The sequence below is a fragment of the Typopeltis vanoorti genome, chromosome 21, assembly GCF_054136105.1.
Source record: "Typopeltis vanoorti isolate ZY-2024b chromosome 21, IOZ_Tvanoo_1.0, whole genome shotgun sequence".
NCBI lineage: Eukaryota > Metazoa > Arthropoda > Arachnida > Uropygi > Thelyphonidae > Typopeltis > Typopeltis vanoorti.
In genome coordinates, this window is record NC_143569.1 from 14,648,929 (window position 1) to 14,671,415 (window position 22,487).

The 22,487-nt window shown below is 36.1% G+C and overlaps 1 protein-coding gene across 2 annotated transcripts in view; it reads right to left on the reverse strand.

Annotated features, from left to right (window-relative positions):
* The window catches only part of LOC150094638 (tRNA-splicing endonuclease subunit Sen2-like), a 114,056-nt gene extending 94,692 nt beyond the window's left edge, over positions 1 to 19,364 (reverse strand). For both annotated transcript variants that reach the window (XR_016550146.1, XM_090411325.1), the window contains exons 1-2: positions 18,663 to 19,364; positions 17,439 to 17,527 (exon numbers count right to left, since the gene is read on the reverse strand). Coding sequence is in view for 1 of the 2 variants with exons in the window: in XM_090411325.1 (XP_090267451.1) it covers positions 17,439 to 17,527; positions 18,663 to 18,875 (302 nt within the window). In the remaining variant the exon portion in view is untranslated. The remainder of the gene's footprint in view (positions 1 to 17,438; positions 17,528 to 18,662) is intronic.
* Between the last annotated feature and the right edge of the window lie 3,123 nt (positions 19,365 to 22,487).

Genomic DNA, 22,487 nt, shown 5'->3' on the forward strand with positions numbered 1-22,487 from the left:
CCACACAAAACACTCAAAATTATGGAAAAATCACTAAAATGGGTAGAACAACAAATTGCTTTCAAGACAATGAAAAACATATGGATAAGTAAAGAAATAAGTATCTAGACAATACGTAAAGACTATTAATCTGAAACCTGGAGACTAACCAAAAGGAATTTAAATAAACTGCAGATATACATAAAGTCAGAAGATATACATAAAGATGTCTTATGAAGATAAAAGATACTAGCCAAATGGAATTAAAATATAAGACATTATTGGACAAAATAAATCAATTTGACATCAAAACAGAAATAACAAAAAGAAAATGGATGTGGATAGGCCACACAATCAGAAATCCAGACAAGGATACAGCAAAGATGGCCATGGAATGGAACCCACTGGGAAGCAGAAGGAGATGCCCAAGAGGACCTAAAGGAGAGATTGCAGAAGAGGTGAAACAGCTGGGAAAATCCTTGAATGAGATTAAGAAAGAAGCAATGAACAGAGTCTAATGGAGATGTCCTACCCTTCACAAGAAGAGAAGTGGATAAGTAATATGCAAGTATTTTGGAAGTTTTTCCACTTGTTTAACACTTTCATTGCCAAGCTGAAAATTGGAATTCCGTGTGGTGGCCAATTTTTTTTTTATTTAGTTAGTGACGTCCACGCGATAACGCGTGATCGGCCATTTGGTGAGACCTCGCATCGCATGATCGCGCAATATCGTTCACTGCCAAGCTGAAAATTGGAATTTCGTGTGGTGGCCAAATTTTTTTATTTTCTTATTTAGTTAGCGACGTTCATGCGATAACGCGTGATCGGCCGTTTGGTGAGAACTTGTATCACACGATATTGCGTGATTGGCAATGAATGTGTTAAAAAACAAATGTTTAAACAAAAATTTGCAAAAATCTTCTTTTCCGCTCATGGCGGGTTGAGTTCTTCAAAGATGAATTTTTGCTGTTTCTTTCTGTCTGCTGTCTTTTTATGAAGTTCTTTTATGGAGTTTAAGTGGGTGCTTTCTATAATGTTGTCAATCCATTTCTTTCTTGGTCTTCCTCTGCTGGGCTGTCCTTCAATTCTACCATTTAATAATATGGTAGTCTTTCTGGGTTCATTCTAGAAAAATGTCCAAACCAGCTTAGTTGGCTCTTTTTTAGTGCTGTAATTATTGTGTCTTTAAAGTTAAATTCTTCTCTGACTTTTTCATTTGTTTTTCTTTTTCTTTGTCCAGTTTGTTCTACTGATTTTTCTTAGGCATTTCATTTCAAAAGCAATGAGTTTATCCGTTTCTTTTTTCCTTAAGATCCAGCATTCTGAGCCATAGAGTACTGTGGGAATTATCATTGTTTTATATATCTTTAATTTGAGTTCTTTGCTTAATATTTTATTATTCCATATTTTTTGTAGTCGGCCCATTGTTATCCATCCATTATTGATTCTGTGTTTGATGGTTTCGAAATAGTCTAGATCTTCTGTGATCATTGATCCTAGGTAATTGAACTGCTTTACTTGTTCTGTATTATTGTTTCCTATTTTCATTTGGATTGCTTCCCTTTTTCTTCCTATTACCATTAGTTTTGTTTTACTAAAATTGATTTTCATATCATATTTATTACTTGTTTGATGCAGCTTGGTCAGGATATTTTCTAATTTTTCTTGGCTGTCTGTAGTGATAACTATGTCATCAGCACACTTTAAATGTGTTATATTTCTCCCATTTATAGTTATGCCTTCACACATCTGTAGTCCTTCATCTACTACTTGTTTTAGATACAGGTTGAATAAATATGGTGACAATGGGAAGCCTTGCATCACTCCTTTTTTAATTGCTATTTGATCTGTTTCTATGTTTTTGTAATTCACTATTGCTTGTGTTTCTGAATAGTAATTCTTGATACAATTTAATAGGTATTTGTCGAACCCTCTGTTTTCTAGAATTTTAATGAGTTTGCTTCTGTTTATTGAGTCAAAAGCTTGTTTGAATTCAATAAAACAGCAGTAGAGTTTTTTATTTTTGTCTCTCATAAGATCTGCTAATCTGTTTGTAAAAATTACATCTATTGTGCTTCTGCTATTTCTAAATCCCATTTGCTCTTCTTCAATTTGTTCTTCATAGGAATGTTTAACTCTGTTTTGAAGAATCCTAATGAATATTTTATAGCAATGGCTTAGAAGGGTGATAGTGTAAATGTTACCTGTGGCTCTATTTTGTAATTTATTTGCATCTTTGTAATATTTCTCTTATTGCTTTATTTTCTATTATTAATTAATCTTCTCTACTCTATTCTTATTTTTATTAGTTTATCTCTACCCCTTAACTCTTTATCCTTTAACATCATATATTAGCATACAATTTGTAGCTACAGTCTTATCCCCCTCCCTTCCAATTTGCGAAGGGAAACTATTTTTCCCACTTTCCACTCATTTTGAGACTCACTTTGTGGCAAGAGTTGTATTAAACAGGTATGCCAATGATGCCATTAATTCTCTAGACCAGTGTTTCCCAAAATGCAATATGTATACACCAAGGATACATGAAAGGCCTTTAAGAGGTAAAGGGCAGTTGTAATTTTGATTTCCGTTTTTTTTTTTTTTTTTTTTTTTTTTTTTTTGTCGTTGTATTACAGATAAATGCAGGCATAGTCTTCTACAATTCATTTTGTAGTAACTAAAAAATTGAAAGGAGATTTTAAATAAAATGTGTCTCTTGTCTTGACATATACTGAACTGACCTCCATTAAGGCCAGATGCGATTGATAGCATGATTTCATTCTAACTGAATGATTTGAACTGTTTGCATTAAAGATAAAATTCAAATAGCTTGAACCATGCAGTCAGAACTCTCCACTAAATTTCTGAATTATTTATGTCTTAAATTGTAAATAAAGAACCAGATTTCACCAACTTGACTCCTTCCCAGCAGAAACAATTTCATTTGTCGCACTAAACTTTTATAAATAAAATCTGCTGATACCTTGTATTTCCCCTATAAGGAGTAGGCAAGGCCATTTAGCTCTATCGAACTTTTGGAGATTGAGGGGCAGTTCTATCTCCACAAGTAGCTAATTAGAGAGAGAGAGCTGGCCAAGACTATCACTACTTATAAATGGCATCCAGTGAAGAGATAACTAACAAGTGCCACCATCTCATAGTCTTTAATCCTAACACTATATTTATTGTGTGAAACGGTGTGGATTCCACACTTGATTTTCTTGAATTTACGGGACAAAAAACTTGAGTTTCTAGTAAAAAAAAAAAAAAAAAAAAAACACTTGCCCATGCCAGAGATCGACTAATTCGGGAACTTGTCAGAGAAAGGCTTAGAAAATGTTCCTCTCGTCAGTGACTAGAATCGAATCCAAGTCTTTCTTCAAGTAGCCTAGTGCTGTGGTGCATAAACATCACTTCCAGTGAGCTATACAGGCTCATTAAACTTCTTTTATTAATGAAAATTTAAATTTTATGCATATGTTAAAAAGAAATACCTTTATAATTATTTGTGCTTGAAAGAAATGCTATAATTTCTCTCAAATTGCCTTTCCCTTATAGGGGGAGTAGACTGGTGTTACTAGAATTTTAAAAGGGGTATTGTTGGATTCTGAATGAGGAGAATTGGTTAGTATCCCCGCCTGTCACGTGGGAGACCGGGGTTCAATTCCCCACTGGGGAGCCACAGTCAAGAGCTAGAATATACATTGGAGTAGTACATAGGATCCAACAAAATGGCACAGTCAACAGGATGTTGATTCACTAGTATTAATTAAGAGATTAAGTATTTTTTATATTTAGCTTAAGAGGAACTAATTCCTAAAACTTTAGTAGTAAAGTTAAGTGAATCACGGTGAGCTGGTTGTGGAACAAATCAGGCAAAGAATTGTATTTTGAATAGTTTTAAATTTGAAGTCGTGAGAATTAAAGTAGTACCTGATAATCCAATATGGCTCTTGCATCTAGCATGGGAATGGAGGACAATGCATTCTTCCGAACTATAAACCCCCAACAGGTATTTCCTCAATTTTCAGGAGAGGAATCAGACGATGTGCTATCTTTTTTTTCTTTTGTAGAGAAACTTAGAGAGGTAGCAAATTGGACTGATTTTCAATTATTAATATTGCTACGAAGTAAATTGATTGATAAGGCAAAGACATTTCTGTATTCATCTCCCATACTTAAGGAAACATTACAGTACCAAAAATTTAAAGATGTCTTGATATCACAATTTTCTAAACTGATAAGTATTGGTCCAAACTTGTGGAAACTACAGAGGATCACTCAGAAAGATAAGGAAAGTGTTACCGACTTTTACAATCATATGTTAACACTCTCCAATAGTTTAAATGTATCCAATGTAGATAAACCTCGTTTAGATTGGGCAGTATTTCAACAATTTTGCCAAGGCGTTAGACCAGAATTAAGAGAGACAGCCTACAAGAAGATAATTACCACATTGGAGGAATGTCTTAAAGCTGTGAAGGAAAGAGAACAAATGATAGGAGACTTTTGTCCCTCATCCAATGTAGGCCATGTGAATATCATAGAAAGGGCTGATTGTTCCCTAAACCTAATCGAAACTGGAAAAGAGAACAAAAAAGAAATGGGAAGGAAGAAAAGTATTGGGGAAAATTCCATAAATCTTAATCACATATCTGAGAGTGAAGATCAATCCAACAAGAAGAAATTAATGGAGGAAGTACAAACCCTAGTTCACCATGAGGTAAAGAGATTGCAGCAACCAGTAATAGATCATCTTGATGAAGTAGTGAAACAACTAGTAGCTATCACTTTAAATTCTCAAGAGAACCACAACAGATAGGATCAACGGGATGATAGAACAGGAGGTGCAAAAACAAAATCAACCTATATTAGCAAATCTGGATAAAGTGATGCAAGGATTAGAGGGTATCTATCAACAGAGACCCATTGCCTCTCAACCTCAGGCAAAGAGAGAAACCTCTCAAACCATAGAGATCCTCAGTGTTTTCAATGCTACAAAACTGAGCATATTGCCAGAAATTGTTCCTATATTAGAGGAACATACTCAAACAACAAATGGGATTCAAATTTTGGGCATATGCCTCACAGAAAGTGTGGTAATAATCAAAACTCCTTTAAATTAAATGAGTCAATAATGAGGATTAGAAGAAATATCCAAGGATTTCAGTGTAATATTTTGTTAGACACAGGCTGTAATGCTTCAACTATTAGTAGAGATTACTTGCTACACATAAGGCATAGATTGTGGAAAGACATTGTTCAATTAAAGAAACCAGTGAGAATTACTACTCTCTCAGACTCTAACTTTGTAGCATATGAGAAAGTTCATGCAAGAATTTATCTGCCAAATTTTAGACTATGTGTCCGGCAGGATTTGCTGGTTATTCCTTCAGCACCTAACATGGATTCTCACATTATCTTAGGAACTAACTTTATGGAAAAGTATCACTTTTCATGTGATTTTTCTAAGGGTGAGAAAAATGAATAGAAGAAGTGTTAGAAACAACAATATGCCTGCATATATTAGAAGGAAGCGACTGACAGAAAGGTTTAGTAAATCAAATAAAGTACAACCTCCAAGTAAAGTGCAATCACCTACAAATAAGCTAATTGAGCATAATAGTAGTGCAGACTCTGATAAACTGAATCAGCCTGAAGCTCAACTCAACACAGACATAACATTACAAGAATAAGTATCCAAACCCGAAATAAAAGTTGACACCACAGATCAAATAACAATTGGAATTAACTTTGCCAAAGCAACTAGTCTACATACTAGATCAAATAAAACAAGAAGAGAAAGGGAAAGAAGAAACAGGCCTGACTATGTAATTTTTCTAAGGGATTCACTGGAGACAGTATGGGGAAAAAGGAAGAATTATCATAGAATGAGTAAATGCAGAACGTATACAAATAGTACAAAACAATCGAGATGCAATAATAGTGACGGAGAACAAGAATCTTATTCTGAGGAGACATTCCCACACTAGGTTTAGGACATGCTGACTTCAATAATAAGGGTAGTAAGGATTCAAATGAAAAAGTAGAGGAGAATAAATGCACAAATCTTAATAAGGAATCAAGTTTTGTCCAGACAAGATATGATCTAAGACCTAGAGAAAATAATAAGAAGTCTGAATCCTCTACAGGAATGAACTGTGTGAAAAATTTTTCTTTAAAGAAAAATTTTTCACAGGAAGAGTAAGCCTTTGTTGGATTCTGAATGAGGAGAATTGGAAATTATTAATATTTCATTCAAAGTCCAACATAATCTGCCATTCCCTAAGCCAAATTTGCTCATCAGACTAATAATCTTTTATTAATAGTATGCCATTCGTATGATTTCTTTCAAGTTATGTTTGTTAATATTTATTTGTTCATTTATTATTTTGATATGAAGTACAGTTGTAAAAACTATGTATTAAATATTGCTTGTATATTATGAGATTAATGTTACTGATACAGAGATAAAAAGATTGTGAATTATGCAATCCTTTTATGTTATTAGAAATGTAATGTATCCAAGAAATTCCTCAAAATAAGACTTGATTGGTTGTTGTGAGAAATTATGTTATTTTTAGCAACCGCGTGCCTTATCGTGAGTTACTGTACAGTATGCAAGAAAGCAGTTCTGTATGAACAAAACCAGTTGGAACCGGATTTTGGCAGGAAAGGAGAGTAGGATGTCATGAGAAGTAGATAGAAAAGAGGTGACACAAGAAGAAAGGAGAGAAATAACCTGGGGCTGAACAGAGTAGGAAAGACTGGGAACTGCTCTGTATTTTGACTTATCTTTCTTCGAACTCTTATTCTTTTATAAATTCCTATCGCCTCACAGAAGGATAGCGTTGGACGAAAGGATAATAAGAATGAGCAAGAAATATTGAGAGTTAGGCAATTACGAGCAAGGAGAGAAATTTCATCATCATCATCATCAAATTACTGTCATGTAACCTCAAGGGGTGTACAAGATATGATAGTACTACATGAAAAATTTACATCATTACTAACTTCCTATCTATAATTTTCCTCCAAATCAGTCTGTTACTTGTCAAGACTCCAACATTATCAGATCTTATATTTCTATCGTCTAAGGCACTTTGTACCGTATCAATCCACCTATATCTTGGTCATCCTCTGGGTTGTTTTCCTGCCAACCTGGCAGAGAACACTTGTTTTGCTAATCTTTCCTCTCTCATTCTATTTAAGTGACCATACCACCTGAGATTAGCTCTGCTAACACATTCCTGGATGCTGACAATGTCAAGTTCTTTCCTAATATCCTCATTTTTAATATGATATTGCATTGTTGCCATCTGTTCACGCCTCTAATCTTTCTCAGCACTCTCATATCTGCGGTCTCTAGTCTTTGGTCAAGTGTTTTACTTCTGACCCAACTCTCAGATCCATAAGTTAAAACTGGTTTGAACACTGTCTTGTATACAGTTAATTTAGTGTTCTGACTAATTTCTCTCTTATTCCATATGAATTTATTCAATTGACTTCCCACCATACCAGCTTTGCTGATTCTGTTGTCTATTTCTATATTTAATTTACCATCTTCACTAAAAATCGTGCCTAAGAAGCTGAAATGTTTTACTTGTTCCACAGGTTTGCCATTCACAACACAGTTGACATTTTCAATGATTCAGCCTATTCTCATTGTCTTTGTCATTTTATTGCTGACCTTCATACCATATCTATTACAACAGCTATTCAATTTAGTCAGAGAATCTTGCAGACTTCTAACGGATTTATTTAGAAGTATAACATCATCCACATAAAGCAAAGAGCTGACATTAACATCTCCAATTTTGATATCAGGTTTAATACCACTTTCCTTCTTAATGTGATCCATATAGATAATGAATAACAGAGGGGATAATGTACATCCTTGTCTCACACCAGATTTATCAATTCTAACTGCTGACTTACAACTCAAATAAAGACTAAGTATTGCTTGATATAATGCCCCATTGAGACCATACAACTACAGCGTATTGAATAGCTTTCCATATCATATGCCTTTTCCAAATCGACAAAACTTAAATACAGATCTTTGTTATATTCCCATGCTTTCTCGACTATTTGTCATAAAGTGAGGATCTGATCCTGACAGCCTCTATTTGGCCTGAATCCAGCTTGTTCTTCACCAAGCTTTTCTTCCACAATTCTTCTCAACCGTTTCTCAAGTATACTTGCATAGATCTTGCCAGGAACACTCAGTAGGGAAATACCGCTGTAATTCTCACATTCAGTTTTATTTCCCTTTTTATATATGGGTACTATTAGAGCTCTACTCCAATCATCAGGAATTCTTCCCTCTGTCCAGGCTTTCTAAACTATGCAGTGCAGCCACTGTAAGACTTTTATACCACCATACTTCAGCATTTCTGGTCGAATATCATCTACTCCTGCTGCCTTTCCACATTTCAAGCCTTTGATGGCTTCCTCTACTTCAAGTATGGATATGTATTCTTGAGTGCATGCCTGGTCAGTGTTTTTTACCACTATGCTGTCATCACTGCTTGTTTCATTTAGCAGTTTTTCAAAGTAATTACTCCATACTTCAAGGATATCTTTTTCTCCTGTTTTCATGTTACCTTTATCATCTCTAACTCCTTTTACAGCACTCTTTCCTCCATTCCTAAGCTTCTTCAACAACCTCGAGAATATTTTGCCACCTTCTTGATATTTATTTTCTATATTCTTGCCAAAGTCCTCCCATGACTTTTGTTTAGCTAGTTTTACACAGTGTTTAGCATTCTTGCAAGAGAAGAGAAATTTTCCCAAGTTAATTAATCAGTTACCGAAACCCAGGATTCTGTAATATTTGTGTGTTCTCAAAGTGAAGTATTCAAGAACCAAGGAGAGTTTCCAGAAATTCTCGATAATGAGGAAGCTATACTGTCTATACCAGTAAAGATATCTTTTCTGTGCCCCATGTGAAGCAAATTAGAACATAGAGTGGCACAGTTAAAAATAAATTTTCTCTGTGTTTGTATGTGGAGTCAGTCAAGAGCTCAAACATACATCAGAGTAGTACATAGGATCCAACAGTATGCAGGTATTGGAAGTTTGCAAAACACTGCCCTAGAACATTCCTTCAAGATATACAGTGATATATTGTCAAGTACTACTGCTTTATTACATCCTTATTACTTAATTCCTCATATACCTCCTGATTAATCATCATCAGTCCTTCCTCCATTACACCTCTACACTCCAGCTTCTCGTGATGATGTCTTGACAAGGATGAAAACACTGATAAACTGCTCGCTCAATTCTTAAGTTATATCCTCTGTATCACTGTACAACTGTCACCAACAAACTTTATAATCCCATAATCATCCTTTCATCTACTTGCCATAGGTCAAAAGAGCTCACTAATTTCTGTTCATAATGCATTTTTCCCTTTCAAAATAATAATAAATAAATAAATAATATATTAATTGAAAATTCATTCATTCATCTTGGAGAAGCCTCTCTTACTTCTTTACATACACTTTTTGATTCCATGAAAATTACTTATCCTGAAAAATAGAAGGTTCTTCGAAACACGAGGGTGGTCTGAAATTTTCTTGACCATAGATGGCTACACTAATGGCATTTTTTTTTTTTTTTTTAAAGTTGGTACATCTGTATGGAGACCATATTTTTTTGGAGAATATAAAGAACAAATCAAAATTGTTTAATAATTTAAAAAAAAAAAAAAAAAAAAAGCAGGTTGCGTCTATTTGTTTCACTAAAACTAAAATGTTTTATAACGTTTATTATAAAATATAAGCATATATATATATATATATAGCATTTTAAACAATCATATCATTATTTAAAAAATTTAATTTTGATATTCTTGTGTAGAGGCTTAAGTGCTGTGAGGACAATATGTTGGAGGTTTAATGGATTTTTTACAACACTCAGAAAGAATTAAATTAGAATTTAATACTCCTATATTTTGTCCTGTCACTAGGACATCTACGGGGATTACAAACAATTAATGTAACATGCACACAAAAACTTACAATACTAAGCCCAACCACGTGAGTGACCCTAAAGTCCTATCTAGCTGGAGCGCCCTCTAAGGGCGGTAGTAGGTGGCCTGGAATGTAAGGTGGGACCTCTGGTGATGAGTGTTTCCCAAATCTTCGGAAGCTTAATGCAACCGTATTTTTTAAGATTTGGTTGGTTTCTGAGAGCTGCTGCTGCTTCTAAGAAAAGTCTCTCTTTCTTGAATTTGCTGTGGTGGAGCATAGTGGTTTTCTTCCATGATCCTCTGTGGGTTGTGTCCAAAACATGGTCAGCCAAGCCTGAATGGCCATAGTTGTGTTTAACGATGTACGACTTGTGTTCCTCCAGGCGGATGGATGATGATCTGCCTGTCTGTTCAAAGTACGCAAGCTTACAGGAACAGGGTACTTTGTAAACTACAGGCAGAGAGAGAGGGGAGAGCTGATCTTTCGTAGAACGGATAAGGGTAGCAAGTTTGCAGTAGGGCTTATATGCTGTGTGTAGGTTATACTTTTTTAGTATCTTGGCTATTTTTTCCGAAGTGCCTCGGATGTAGGGTATGGTGACGGCATTTTTAAATTCTTGTTGATGAGAGGGACGGGGAATGGGGAAGGAATTGATTATTTTTGTGATACTGTGTTCACTGTAGCCATTGGAGAGGAAAGTTCTCTGTATGTGGTTAAGCTCAGTAATGAGGGCGGTTCTACTGGAACAAAGATTGTGGGCTCTCTTGGTAAGGGTTTTAATGATGCCATATTGTTGTGAGGGGTGGTCGTGGGAGAGTTTGTGAATGTATCTGCCTGTGTGTGTGGGTTTTCTGTATACAGTGAAGGCAAGTGTATCATTGGGCAGGCGCGTGACTAAGGTGTCTAGGAAGGGTAAACAATTGTTCTTTTCCTTTTCCATAGTAAACTGGATTCTTGGATGTAGGCCATTGAGATGACCGAGGAAGGAGTCTAACGTGTCATCATCCGGATGGATGCTGATCACAAATCAGCATCCATCCGCCTGGAGGAACACAAGTCGTGCATCGTTAAACACAACTATGGCCATTCAGTCTTGGCTGACCATGTTTTGGACACCACCCACAGAGGATCATGGAAGAAAACCACTATGCTCCACCACAGCAAATTCAAGAACGAGAGACTTTTCTTAGAAGCAGCAGCAGCTCTCAGAAACCAACCAAATCTTAACAAATACGGTTGCATTAAGCTTCCGAAGATTTGGGAAACACTCATCACCAAAGGTCCCACCTTACATTCCAAGCCACCTACTACCGCCCTTAGAGGGCCCTCCACCTAGATAGGACTTTAGGGTCACCCACGTGGTTGGGCTTAGTATTGTAAGTTTTTGTGTGCATGTTACATTAATTGTTTGTAATCCCCGTAGATGTCCTAGTGACTAGGACGAAATATAGGAGTATTAAATTCTAATTTAATTCTTTCTGAGTGTTGTAAAAAATCCATTAAACCTCCAACATAATGTCCTCACAGCACTTAAGCCTCTACACAAGAATTCTAATCATCCATGGAGAAGATTTAGCACGTAAATCCAAGCAATACGGTAAGTCAAAACTATGACTATCTAGACAATTAAATAGGCTGGCCTTTTTAAAAAGATGTCGGGATACAAGAGTGATACCGAAATGCGTTAAAATGAAGACCAATTTCCATTCCAAAAAAGCACTCCGTATATATAAACGTGCCAGCCTAGCATTACTACGCGAGCAAATTGCCTCTACTCGTGCCGCCCTCGCAGCGACGAACGCCGTCATTGGCTCCCTACATACAGAGCTCTCCACCGTTCTAAACCCTGAACTTTGGTCGATTCTCTCTGACATTTCGGAAACTTCCGTACAGAGAGAATTTCAAAAAATAAAAAACAAACGTCAAGAAATACAGCAACCTGGTTAACGATAAACCACAACCACAAATTCAACCGCTCCAGACAGTAATTAACCTCTCTTCCGAAAGGCTCAACGAGGATGCCGTCAGCGCCCTTGGCCTCGGCCGTAATTTTGCCGTCGCCCCGAAAGAAGTGCCGGTGCTCGATGTAATGGTTAACGTCGAATGGGGGGATCGGTCGCTTACCGTCGGAGGTAGCCAACAACATCAGACTCGACGTAGCCAACATCCTCGCTCACTCTTCGCCTCCAAAAAGTAACTTATCTTATGCCCAACGCATGGCTCTCCAGAAACTACGCAAAGAAAAAAGTATCGTCATCACCAGAGCGGATAAGGGTAATGCCACAGTTGTTCTTAATACCAGCGAATACAATCGTAAAATGAACACTATCCTCCGCGATCGCGCTACCTACATCCCGCTAGAACACGACTCCACAAAAACACAAGTTAAGAAATTAAAAATCTTACTTAAAAAAGTAACCTCCTTCCCCCCCCCCCCTGACGTCACGAAAAAACTTAAACCTTTCCGCTCCCGTCACCCCCGAATATACGGTTTACCAAAAATCCACAAACCCAATTCCCCACTCAGACCTATAGTGGATGTCACCAATGCACCTTGTTATAGACTGTCTAAACAGCTGGCCAACTCTCTGTCCCCCATCACCGGAAATTCAGCTTCCTATATAAAAAAACTCAACCCACTTTAAAGCCCTCACAGAAAATTTAACCTTGAACAATACAGACATATTGGTAAGCTTTGATATCTCCTCTTTGTTTACCAATATTCCCTTAACTGACACTTTATCTCTCTTAGAAAACGTTTTCCCCTCTGACATCTTAGATCTCTTTTCCTTTGCCATCAACTCTGGGTATTTCTCTTGGAATAACAAAATCTACAAGCAGATAGAAGGAACCGTCACGGGTTCCCCCCTCTCACCCCCCCTTGCCAATTTCTATATGGAAGATTTCGAAAAACGAGCCATAGACTCAGCCCCATTCAAACCTTCTATCTGGCTAAGATATGTAGATGATGTGTTCTCCATTTGGCCTCATGGCCCAGACACGTTAGACTCCTTCCTCGGTCATCTCAATAGCCTACATCCGAGAATCCAGTTTACTATGGAAAAGGAAAAGAACAATTGTTTACCCTACCTAGACACCTTAGTCACGTGCCTGCCCAATGATACACTTGCCTTCACTGTATACAGAAAACCCACACACACAGGCAGATACATTCACAAACTCTCCCACCACCACCCCTCACAACAATATGGCATCATTAAAACCCTTACCAAGAGAGCCCACAATCTTTGTTCCAGTGGAACCGCCCTCACTACTGAGCTTAACCACATACACAGAACTTTCCTCTCCAATGGCTACAGTGAACACAGTATCAAAAAAAATAATCAATGCCTTCCCCATCCCTCTCATCAACAAGAATTTAAAAATGCCATCACCATACCCTACATCCGAGGCACTTCGGAAAAAATAGCCAAGATACTAAAAAAGTATAACCTACACACAGCATGTAAGCCCTACTGCAAACTTCCTACCCTTATCCGTTCTACGAAAGATCAGCTCTCCCCTCTCTCTCTGCCTGGGGTTTACAAAGTACCCTGTTCCTGTAAGCTTGCGTACTTTGGACAGACAGGCAGATCAGCATCCATCCGCCTGGAGGAACACAAGTCGTACATCGTTAAACACAACTATGGCCATTCAGGCTTGGCTGACCATGTTTTGGACACCACCCACAGAGGATCATGGAAGAAAACCACTATGCTCCACCACAGCAAATTCAAGAAAGAGAGACTTTTCTTAGAAGCAGCAGCAGCTCTCAGAAACCAACCAAATCTTAACAAATACGGTTGCATTAAGCTTCCAAAGATTTGGGAAACACTCATCACCAGAGGTCCCACCTTACATTCCAGGCCACCTACTACCGCCCTTAGAGGGCGCTCCACCTAGATAGGACTTTAGGGTCACCCACGTGGTTGGGCTTAGTATTGTAAGTTTTTGTGTGCATGTTACATTAATTGTTTGTAATCCCCGTAGATGTCCTAGTGACAGGACGAAATATAGGAGTATTAAATTCTAATTTAATTCTTTCTGAGTGTTGTAAAAAATCCATTAAACCTCCAACATAATAATTAATTTTGATACTTTCACAGGAACAAACTTTTTTAAATAAATACGCTTCTATACTACACACACCATCAAGTACGATACGTACACATGCACATCAACGATGCAGCGGCGCTAGCAAGGGCAAATGTAATGACAGTTTCATTTTTCTATGGGCCGTGTGCTCCATGCCAATTGTCAAATTACTATTTCAATTCACAAAATAAAGGACAAAGTGGCGATTTTAGAAAAAAAATAAATCTAAAGGACAGAGCAGAAATAAAGGACTGTCCTCTTAAATAAAGGATCGTATGGTCACCATACGAGAGGCATACGCAAGAGAAGATTGGTTAAAAGCAGAATGTAAAGAAATTGAAGAAATGGATAAAAGAGGGCGATATGATAAAATGTTTTAAAAAGCAAAAGAAATTACACATATTAAAAAAAGCATAAGAAATCTGCCATTAGAAGATAAGCAAGGAAAATTGATTTATGATATTGAAATACAAGGTGAAAGATGGAAGGAATACATCGAAGAACTTTATGCAAAAAATGAAAGACCAACAAAAATTGAATTGGAAGAGCAAAATGAAATCTCACCAGAAGAAAGAGGTCCTGAAATAATAAAGAGAGAAGTAGAAACAGAATTAAAAAGTGGAAAGATGGAAGGAGTGGATGGAATACCTAGTGAAATCCTAAAACAACTGGAGGACAAAGGTATAACAGAAACATGGAAACTCTGCAACCTCATTTACAAAACAGGAGTATGGCCTAAAGATTTCACAGAGAGGAGTATTCTTATATCAATTGAAAAGAAAAGCAATCCTGTTAAGTGCAGTGACTACAGAGCTATAAGCATACTCTCGCATGCCTCCAAAGTACTGTTAAGAATATTAAATCAACGATTGCATAATAGAGTGGAATATTTTCTGGGGAATGATCAATTTGGATTTAGAAAAGACAGAGGAACTAGAGATGCAATTGGAGTAATGAGGACAATATGCGAAAGGAATATAGAAGTAAATAAAGAAGTTTATATATTTTTCGTTGACCTTGAAAAAGCATTTGACATGGTAAAATGGGAAAATCTGATGGAAATGTTAAGCAAAATAGGTTTAGATTGGAGAGACCGAAGGTTAATAGCAGAATTATATATGAACCAGATGGCCATAATAAAGACAAAAGTAGGAAAAAATAAAAAATGTGTGATTGGCAGAAGTGTAAGACAGGGATGCTGCCTGTCACCGACGCTCTTCAATATATTTGCAGAAGAAATTATAAAAGAAGCATTAGATAAAGAGAAAAGAGGAATAACTATTGGAGGAAGAACAATACAAAATATTAGATTTGCAGATGATCAAGCAATATTAGCTAATACTGAAGATGAGCTACAGCACCTAATGCAAAAATTTGAAAGTATATGCAAGAAATATGGTATGAAAATTAACACAAAGAAAACAAAAGTGATGAGTCTCCAGGAAACCAAGAAGTATCAAGGTGATGATGAATGGAGAAAGTGTAGAACAAGTGAGACAATACAAATACCTTGGTAGTATAATACAAGAAAATGGAAAATGTGACATGGAAATAAAGAATTAACAAAGAAAAATATGCATTTTATAGCAAGAAAAATTTGTTTTTTAATAAAATGAATAAAAATATAAAGAAAAGGCTTATTGAGTGTTATATTTGGTGTATGACCTTATATGGGTCAGAAACATGGATAAATGGGAAGAAAGAAGGTAAAATGTTGGAGGCATTTGAAATGTGGTTATGGAGAAGAATGGAGAAAATTAAATGGACTGAAAAAATCACTAATGAAGAAGAATTACAAAGAATTGAAGAAGAAAGGAATTTAAAGACCATAAGAAGAAGAAGAAGAAGAAAGCATAACTGGATAGGACAAGTATTAAGAGGAGACAGCCTACTGAAAAGAATGATAGAAGGGAAAATTGAAGGGAAGCGACCAAGAGGAAGGAGATGACTAATGATGTTTGATGATATAATGGGCATGAGGATATGAAGGAGGAAGCAAAAGAGACAGGAAATTGGAGAAAGAGAATCTGCTGAGTTATACCATTGGACCTGTCAAGAGAGAGAGAGAGAACACTAATGATGATGATGGTCACCATATACATCTGTCATAAGCATCCATATGAAATTGCAAGTCATTCTATCAAATAGTTTGTTTTATACAGCTGCATGAAGCAAAAGTGTTGTCTGTATCCCTTGAAATGGATAAAATTGAGTATCATGCGGTTATAAAATTCTCTGTAAAAGAAGGTTTAATGGCAAAAGAAATTCATTCAAAGTTCATAAAAGTTTATAGGCACTCTTCTCCTTTGTTTTCGACAATTAAGAAATGTGCTGTCGAGTTTAAACGTGGCCGTACCAGCCTGGAAGATGATCCATGTGAAGGATGACCAAAAAGTGTAGTAACACTAGAAATCATTGATCAAGTGCATGATATAGTTTTGGATGACCAGTGTTTCACAGTGCGTGAAATTGCCGAGGCTATAGGCATTTCAAAAGAACATGTAGGATATAATTTGCATGAAGAATTGCAAAGGAAAAAGCTTTGGGCAAGATGGATGCTGCACTTGCTCACAGCAAATCAAAAACGCACTCACATGAAAATCTCTGAGCAGTGATTAGAGTGTATCAATTTATTACTATGGATGACACTTGGATTCACCATTACAAACCAGAATCCAAACAACAGAAAACAGTGGACAGAAGCCAGTTGTTCAGTGCCAAAGACAAAGTCGGCTCTATCAGCAGGAAAGGTCATGGCATCAGTATTTTGGGATACTAAAGGCATTTTGTTTATTAATTATCTTGAAAAGGGTAAAGCAATAACCAGGGAATATTATTCCAATCTTTTAACCAGACTAAACGAAAAACTTCACGAGCAAAGACCTGGTTTGCAGAAGAAAAAAATCATCTTTCATCAGGACAATGCACCAGCCCACAAAGGTGTTTTAGCAATGGGAAAATTAAAGGATCTGCACTGTGAATTGTTGGAACATCCACCATATTCCCCAGATTTGGCTCCCTCTGACTTCTATCACTTCCCAAAACTAAGAATCTTCCTAGCTGGTCAGGGTTTTTCTTCGAATCAAGAGATGATTGCCGCTGTAGAGGGGTATTTTAAAGATCTTACTGAGAACCACTACAGGGATGGGATATTGGTGCTGGAGCATCGCTGGAATAAATGTATTAGTCTTAGGGCAATTATGTTGAAAAAAATATAATTAATTTTGAAATTATAAATTTGCTTTTTCGTTGGGCCGAGAACTTTTCAGACCCCTCGTAATACAGAATATTATGACTACTTTTTAACAATACTAACAAAAAAAAAAAAAAGAAAGAAAGAAAATTAGAAAAAGTTTTTATTTTTAAAAATTAATTTGGCTTAACCTTCTTTGACTGATCACAGGAAGTTCATTTTCAGGTAAATTGTTATATACTGGAGCACTTCTGGACATGGTACCTTTGCCAAAATAACCCTGAAATTAGACATAAATAAATAAATAAATAAATATCAATAAAACCAACAACCATCATTAAAATAACTATAACAACAAGGATGCAAAGGATAGAATATTATTAAATAATTGAAAGTAAATGAGATGAAATTGCATAATTAATTAGATAGCATAGACTGAGAAGAGAGCAAGAATTTAGTATAAGAGATAAAGAAAACAATAATGCAAAGGATAAATATGAAAAAAAGAATGATTAATAAGAATAGGGCTGAAGATAGCAAACAACTTAAGTAGCTTCTCCAATTTGGAGGTTAGCAATCATGGTACATCAGGGTGCCCATTCCTCTGCCATCCTTTTTGTTCTTCTAATGGCTCTGTCACCTATCCACTTCTTTATATCATCAACTCAAGAAGTTCTTGGTCTACCAAGATCTTATATTGTACCAAGATACAATATTATATAGTATAAAGTCCTCTGGAAGTATGTCTGAATCATATATATTCAGTATTATTTCTATTAAATAATCTGTTACTCCTACCCCCCCCCCATCTCTTTTATTAACTCAGCTGATATTAAATCACATCCTGTCATTTTACCATTAGGTTGTTCTTTTAATGCATTTACTGTTTCTTTTTTATGGGTGATACTGCTGTTCATTTGCTTGTGATTTGTTTTGTTACTATTATATTGTTATGTTTATTTTGTTACATTTTATTATACTGCTTTTATTATAAATGTATTATTTTGTTACATTTTATTATACTGCTTTTATTATAAATGTATTATTTTGTTACATTTTATTATACTGCTTTTATTATAAATGTATTATTTTGTTACATTTTAACTTAACTTTTGGTGATGCCAATTATGTATTCATTGTGTCACCTTCATTTCTCAGTTATGAGCAAGCAGCAGTTGTCATATACCTTCTCTGGAAAAGCCAAAAATATGAATTTATCTGTTATATGTGATGAAGGTTGTAGCCATTCAATTCCATTAAAGTTATAATGAGAAAGTCTTATTATAAGGATGAAAGAGAAGAACAAATGTTATGTACTGTTAATTAAGAATGCTGTATGTTCATTTCTAGCTAGCATTGCAATTGGCAAAAATTAGGAAAACATTTTAATATACTATTCAACATACTAGACTTACCATATGATACAATGCCTTCATAGATGATTGGTCTGTAACAACAACACTATCCTGCTGTAAATATCCAGTATAATAACTCCAATATGCTAGTGCATTTTTATTGCTTTCTATCTTCCCTGTTTGACCAAGGGCAAGAGGTAGTGGAAATGGAACTTGTTTTGATATGCTAACATTGCGTTTCGGTCTTAGTCTTAATGATGAAATGCTACTCATTGCAGTTTTGTGGCGAAATAGCAAAGGATTGCCATACAGCGTCTATTTTAATAAAAATACATAAATACAAATTTTCTGTAATGCTATGTAACGTAGTTACTGCATAATGTACTGACAGAAGACTAGCACCACAAATGAAATTATATATATACACACAGACACACGCGCGCTATGGGGGGGAAAAAACTGCTTTTCAGTCTTCTTTTTTTTTTTTTAATTTTAACACGGCTAAAGCTGACTAAAGTATAAAATACATATAGCACGCTGTACACATAACTCGCAAATATATCGCTACTATAAATACACTGTGTCACATTCAAGGAAAAACACTGTGAAAGTAGCGACCTCGTAAGTTAAAAGTGATTAGCAACAAATAATGTAGAAATAAGTTTCGCCTTTGTTAATTATTGCTACGAGTAGTTTAATAAAATCAGAAATATGGCACTTGTTTATTTCGAATGCCAGGCACGCAAAGATTTCATTGCCAGGCTGTTGCCTTCATACCTGAGGCAATTGATTGAAGACCTACGTAATAACCTCTACTTACAAGTAGGCTAGTCGTGAAAATACCTCACGCGCAAACTCTCTGCACATGTTTGGTAAAAGACTGAAACAAAATATGCTATTTAACCCATAAATAAAACATTCAGTAGAAATTCAGATTGATTTCTAGGATATGGATAGATCCTTCGATAATTTTTCTAGAAGGACAGTTGTAGATTTGATAGTAAGTTATTTTATTCCAAATGTTCTAAATAATAGTTATTATTATTATTATTATTATTATTATTATTATTATTATTATTATTACGTGAGACAAACAGAAAGTCCAAGGACTCATCAAGGGTAAGTACTCTACTCTACTCCATTACACACATCCCACCGGTTCCCTTACTACTAATCCTCACGTATGAAGACTTTTTTTAGAAAAAATCACCTAACACATTTTATTCCTGGTTTGGCCATGGGAAAATCATGGCCAAACCAGGAAAAACAGGCCATGGACATTTGCAGTGCCACGAACTTTAAATCCTCAGAAGTATCCGAATAATCTGGACAATTATTATTATTATTATTCCTGACACCTCCAAGGAGTCCGATGACTCATCGCGGGAGGACACCTACAACTGTCTCAACTGATACAACTGTCTCAACCACTACACCATGCAATACTTCTGCCTTAATGACGTTTCTAGAGAACTGATGAGTTTCGCTTTCTTCAAGACAATGCATTGTGTTATAAGGATGCTGCTGTAATCGCATGATTTGTGGACATTAGCGTCACCACACCTGACTGGCCTTCAAAGAGCCCTGATCTCGACACTACTGAACATCTCTGGGTTGAACTGGAGCGTCAGGCAAGGTCAAGGGATGTCGTCCCAACAATCGTCTAGTACCTCACATTTCATGCCAACAGGAAGAATGGCCCAAAGTGATAGTGATCGATGAGAATCCATCTCACGAATATCGTACTCTTGTGGTAAGTATGTGGTAAAGATTGCTGCAGTCATCGCAGCGAAAGAAGGTCTTACATCTTAATAAGGTAGATGCCATGGCATTTGCTTTTTCATATTATGGTGTCCATTGACTTCTTTCCAAGCAGTAAGGACATCTGCCACCAAGTCGCGATATTCTCAACCTCAAAGGCTATGAAAATCATTGACAGCCTTGAACTAGCTATCAGTGAAAGCTAGGGGGAAAGATTTGTAGCCACTGTTCCATAAAAAAGATAGTTATATAACTAATTGATTCTCTACTCACTTTAGGAATTAAGGCTTTGGAGTATTTATTTTAGTAGTAGTAGTACTAGTAATAGCAATCAGAGGAAAAGTAGGCAGAATAGAAAACAAATTGTCGCAATGTTGGTCTTTGCTGTTAAACCCATAAAGGCAAGTTATTCTAACTATCAAATATATTTCGGTACATAAATTCGGATATAAAAATTCGATTGCCTAAGCAGCAAAATGAGCAGTGCTTCAGATCAGCTTGAAACCACAGCTCATTAGGTCAAATCTATTCCGTCCATAGACGTTTATTTGTGATAGTTATGATCTACATGGCCAAGTGAGGGATCAGAATCCTGCTCATGGGAGATTTAAACTAACTAGAAAAAAAATGAAATCTTTCCGGAGCGCACAGTATGTGTTCACTGATAAGATTTACGTCTTCTGTTTCGAGAAGCAGTATGCGAGTTCAATATCCATCCCTTTTATCAACATTACCATATGATATATGCACATTTGAAATACACATGTAGGCCACCAAATGTGGAAGCATGTGTAGTTCAGTAAAAGTGGCGGCCACGAAACCTTGCCGCCCAAACACACACCTAGGTGTCCATCTAGATGCCGATTAGAAAATCGTTTTCTAATCTTGTTCAAGAGCTAGTCAATCTCATGCGCACCGCTGGCGGGATTTTTCTCCCAGCTACTCGGGTTTTTCTTCCCATAAACTGAAGAAAATTGACTGTAGAACCCATATTATCTCAGACAATAAATATATAGTATTAGGATTTGACAATGAATCAACGGATGTGTATAATTCGTGAAAATCTTGGATCAGCTATCTGTTATTGGCCACCGATATGATTGAACTGTCCCTTTAGTCTCTAAAGGTTACACACGGACAAAAGGCCTCGCCTACTCACTAAGGGAATAACAGGCGTTAGCGAATATTTTTATATAGATGTACATAAAATTCACTTACATTATATAGATAAATATGTACTGTGAATTATTTGTACAAAAAAAAAAGATGTAGAAAATATTCAGTTGATGATGAGAAATTAGGGAGAGTAATAGTTAATCAAGAGAAGGAGGTGAGCTTACAGGAGATTTTATTTCTGACGACAATATTTCCACGGCAGATATCTTACGGGAACTGTCAAAATTGACACATTATCGGGAACGGTTTTCTTGTTTCTCCCATCAGCTGAGGTTTTCTTTATCCGTGTCTTGATCCTCTTAACAGCTCATTTCACCCCTAGTAGAATTGCATCTGGTTCAGTTACCTTTCGCATTCCATTGTTCTATTAATAGACTGTTAGTATTGACAAAATATAATGGGTATCCGTTTAATGTGTGTAATATAAAGGTATAGTATGCCCACAGATACCAGATCCTTCGACACGTCTGCGCATGTGAAAAAAAAAGGTAATCCATTCCGATAATAGGGTAATCAATCCGTATTGTGGGATGAGTGTTTATTATTACACGTCAGAAAAATAACTTCTCTTTTATGAATATTGTAGTTTTTTTTTAAGGTGATAACTATTTTGCTTGTATAACAGTTGGAAAACTTTTACGTATAAAGCACGTCATTTCGAGTGTTGTGACCAATTCGTACATTGCCTTATTTCTTTCTCCCCTTCAACATGAATTGATTCTTCTTGGCAGTCTGCCAACGATAGCTCTCTCTTCTGTGGTCGGACTATATACATTTTGGGACAAACAGATTACGGCTGTGTACCACGTTGATAAAAAAATGTACTCCAGAAAATAGATGAAGCTAGAGATTTAGGGATGCTGATAGAGAGTTGGAGTTTAGAGGATATATCTAAGGTGTATCCCATAAGATTATTTGGCTATTGCAGAACACACTAACAAGTAAAGA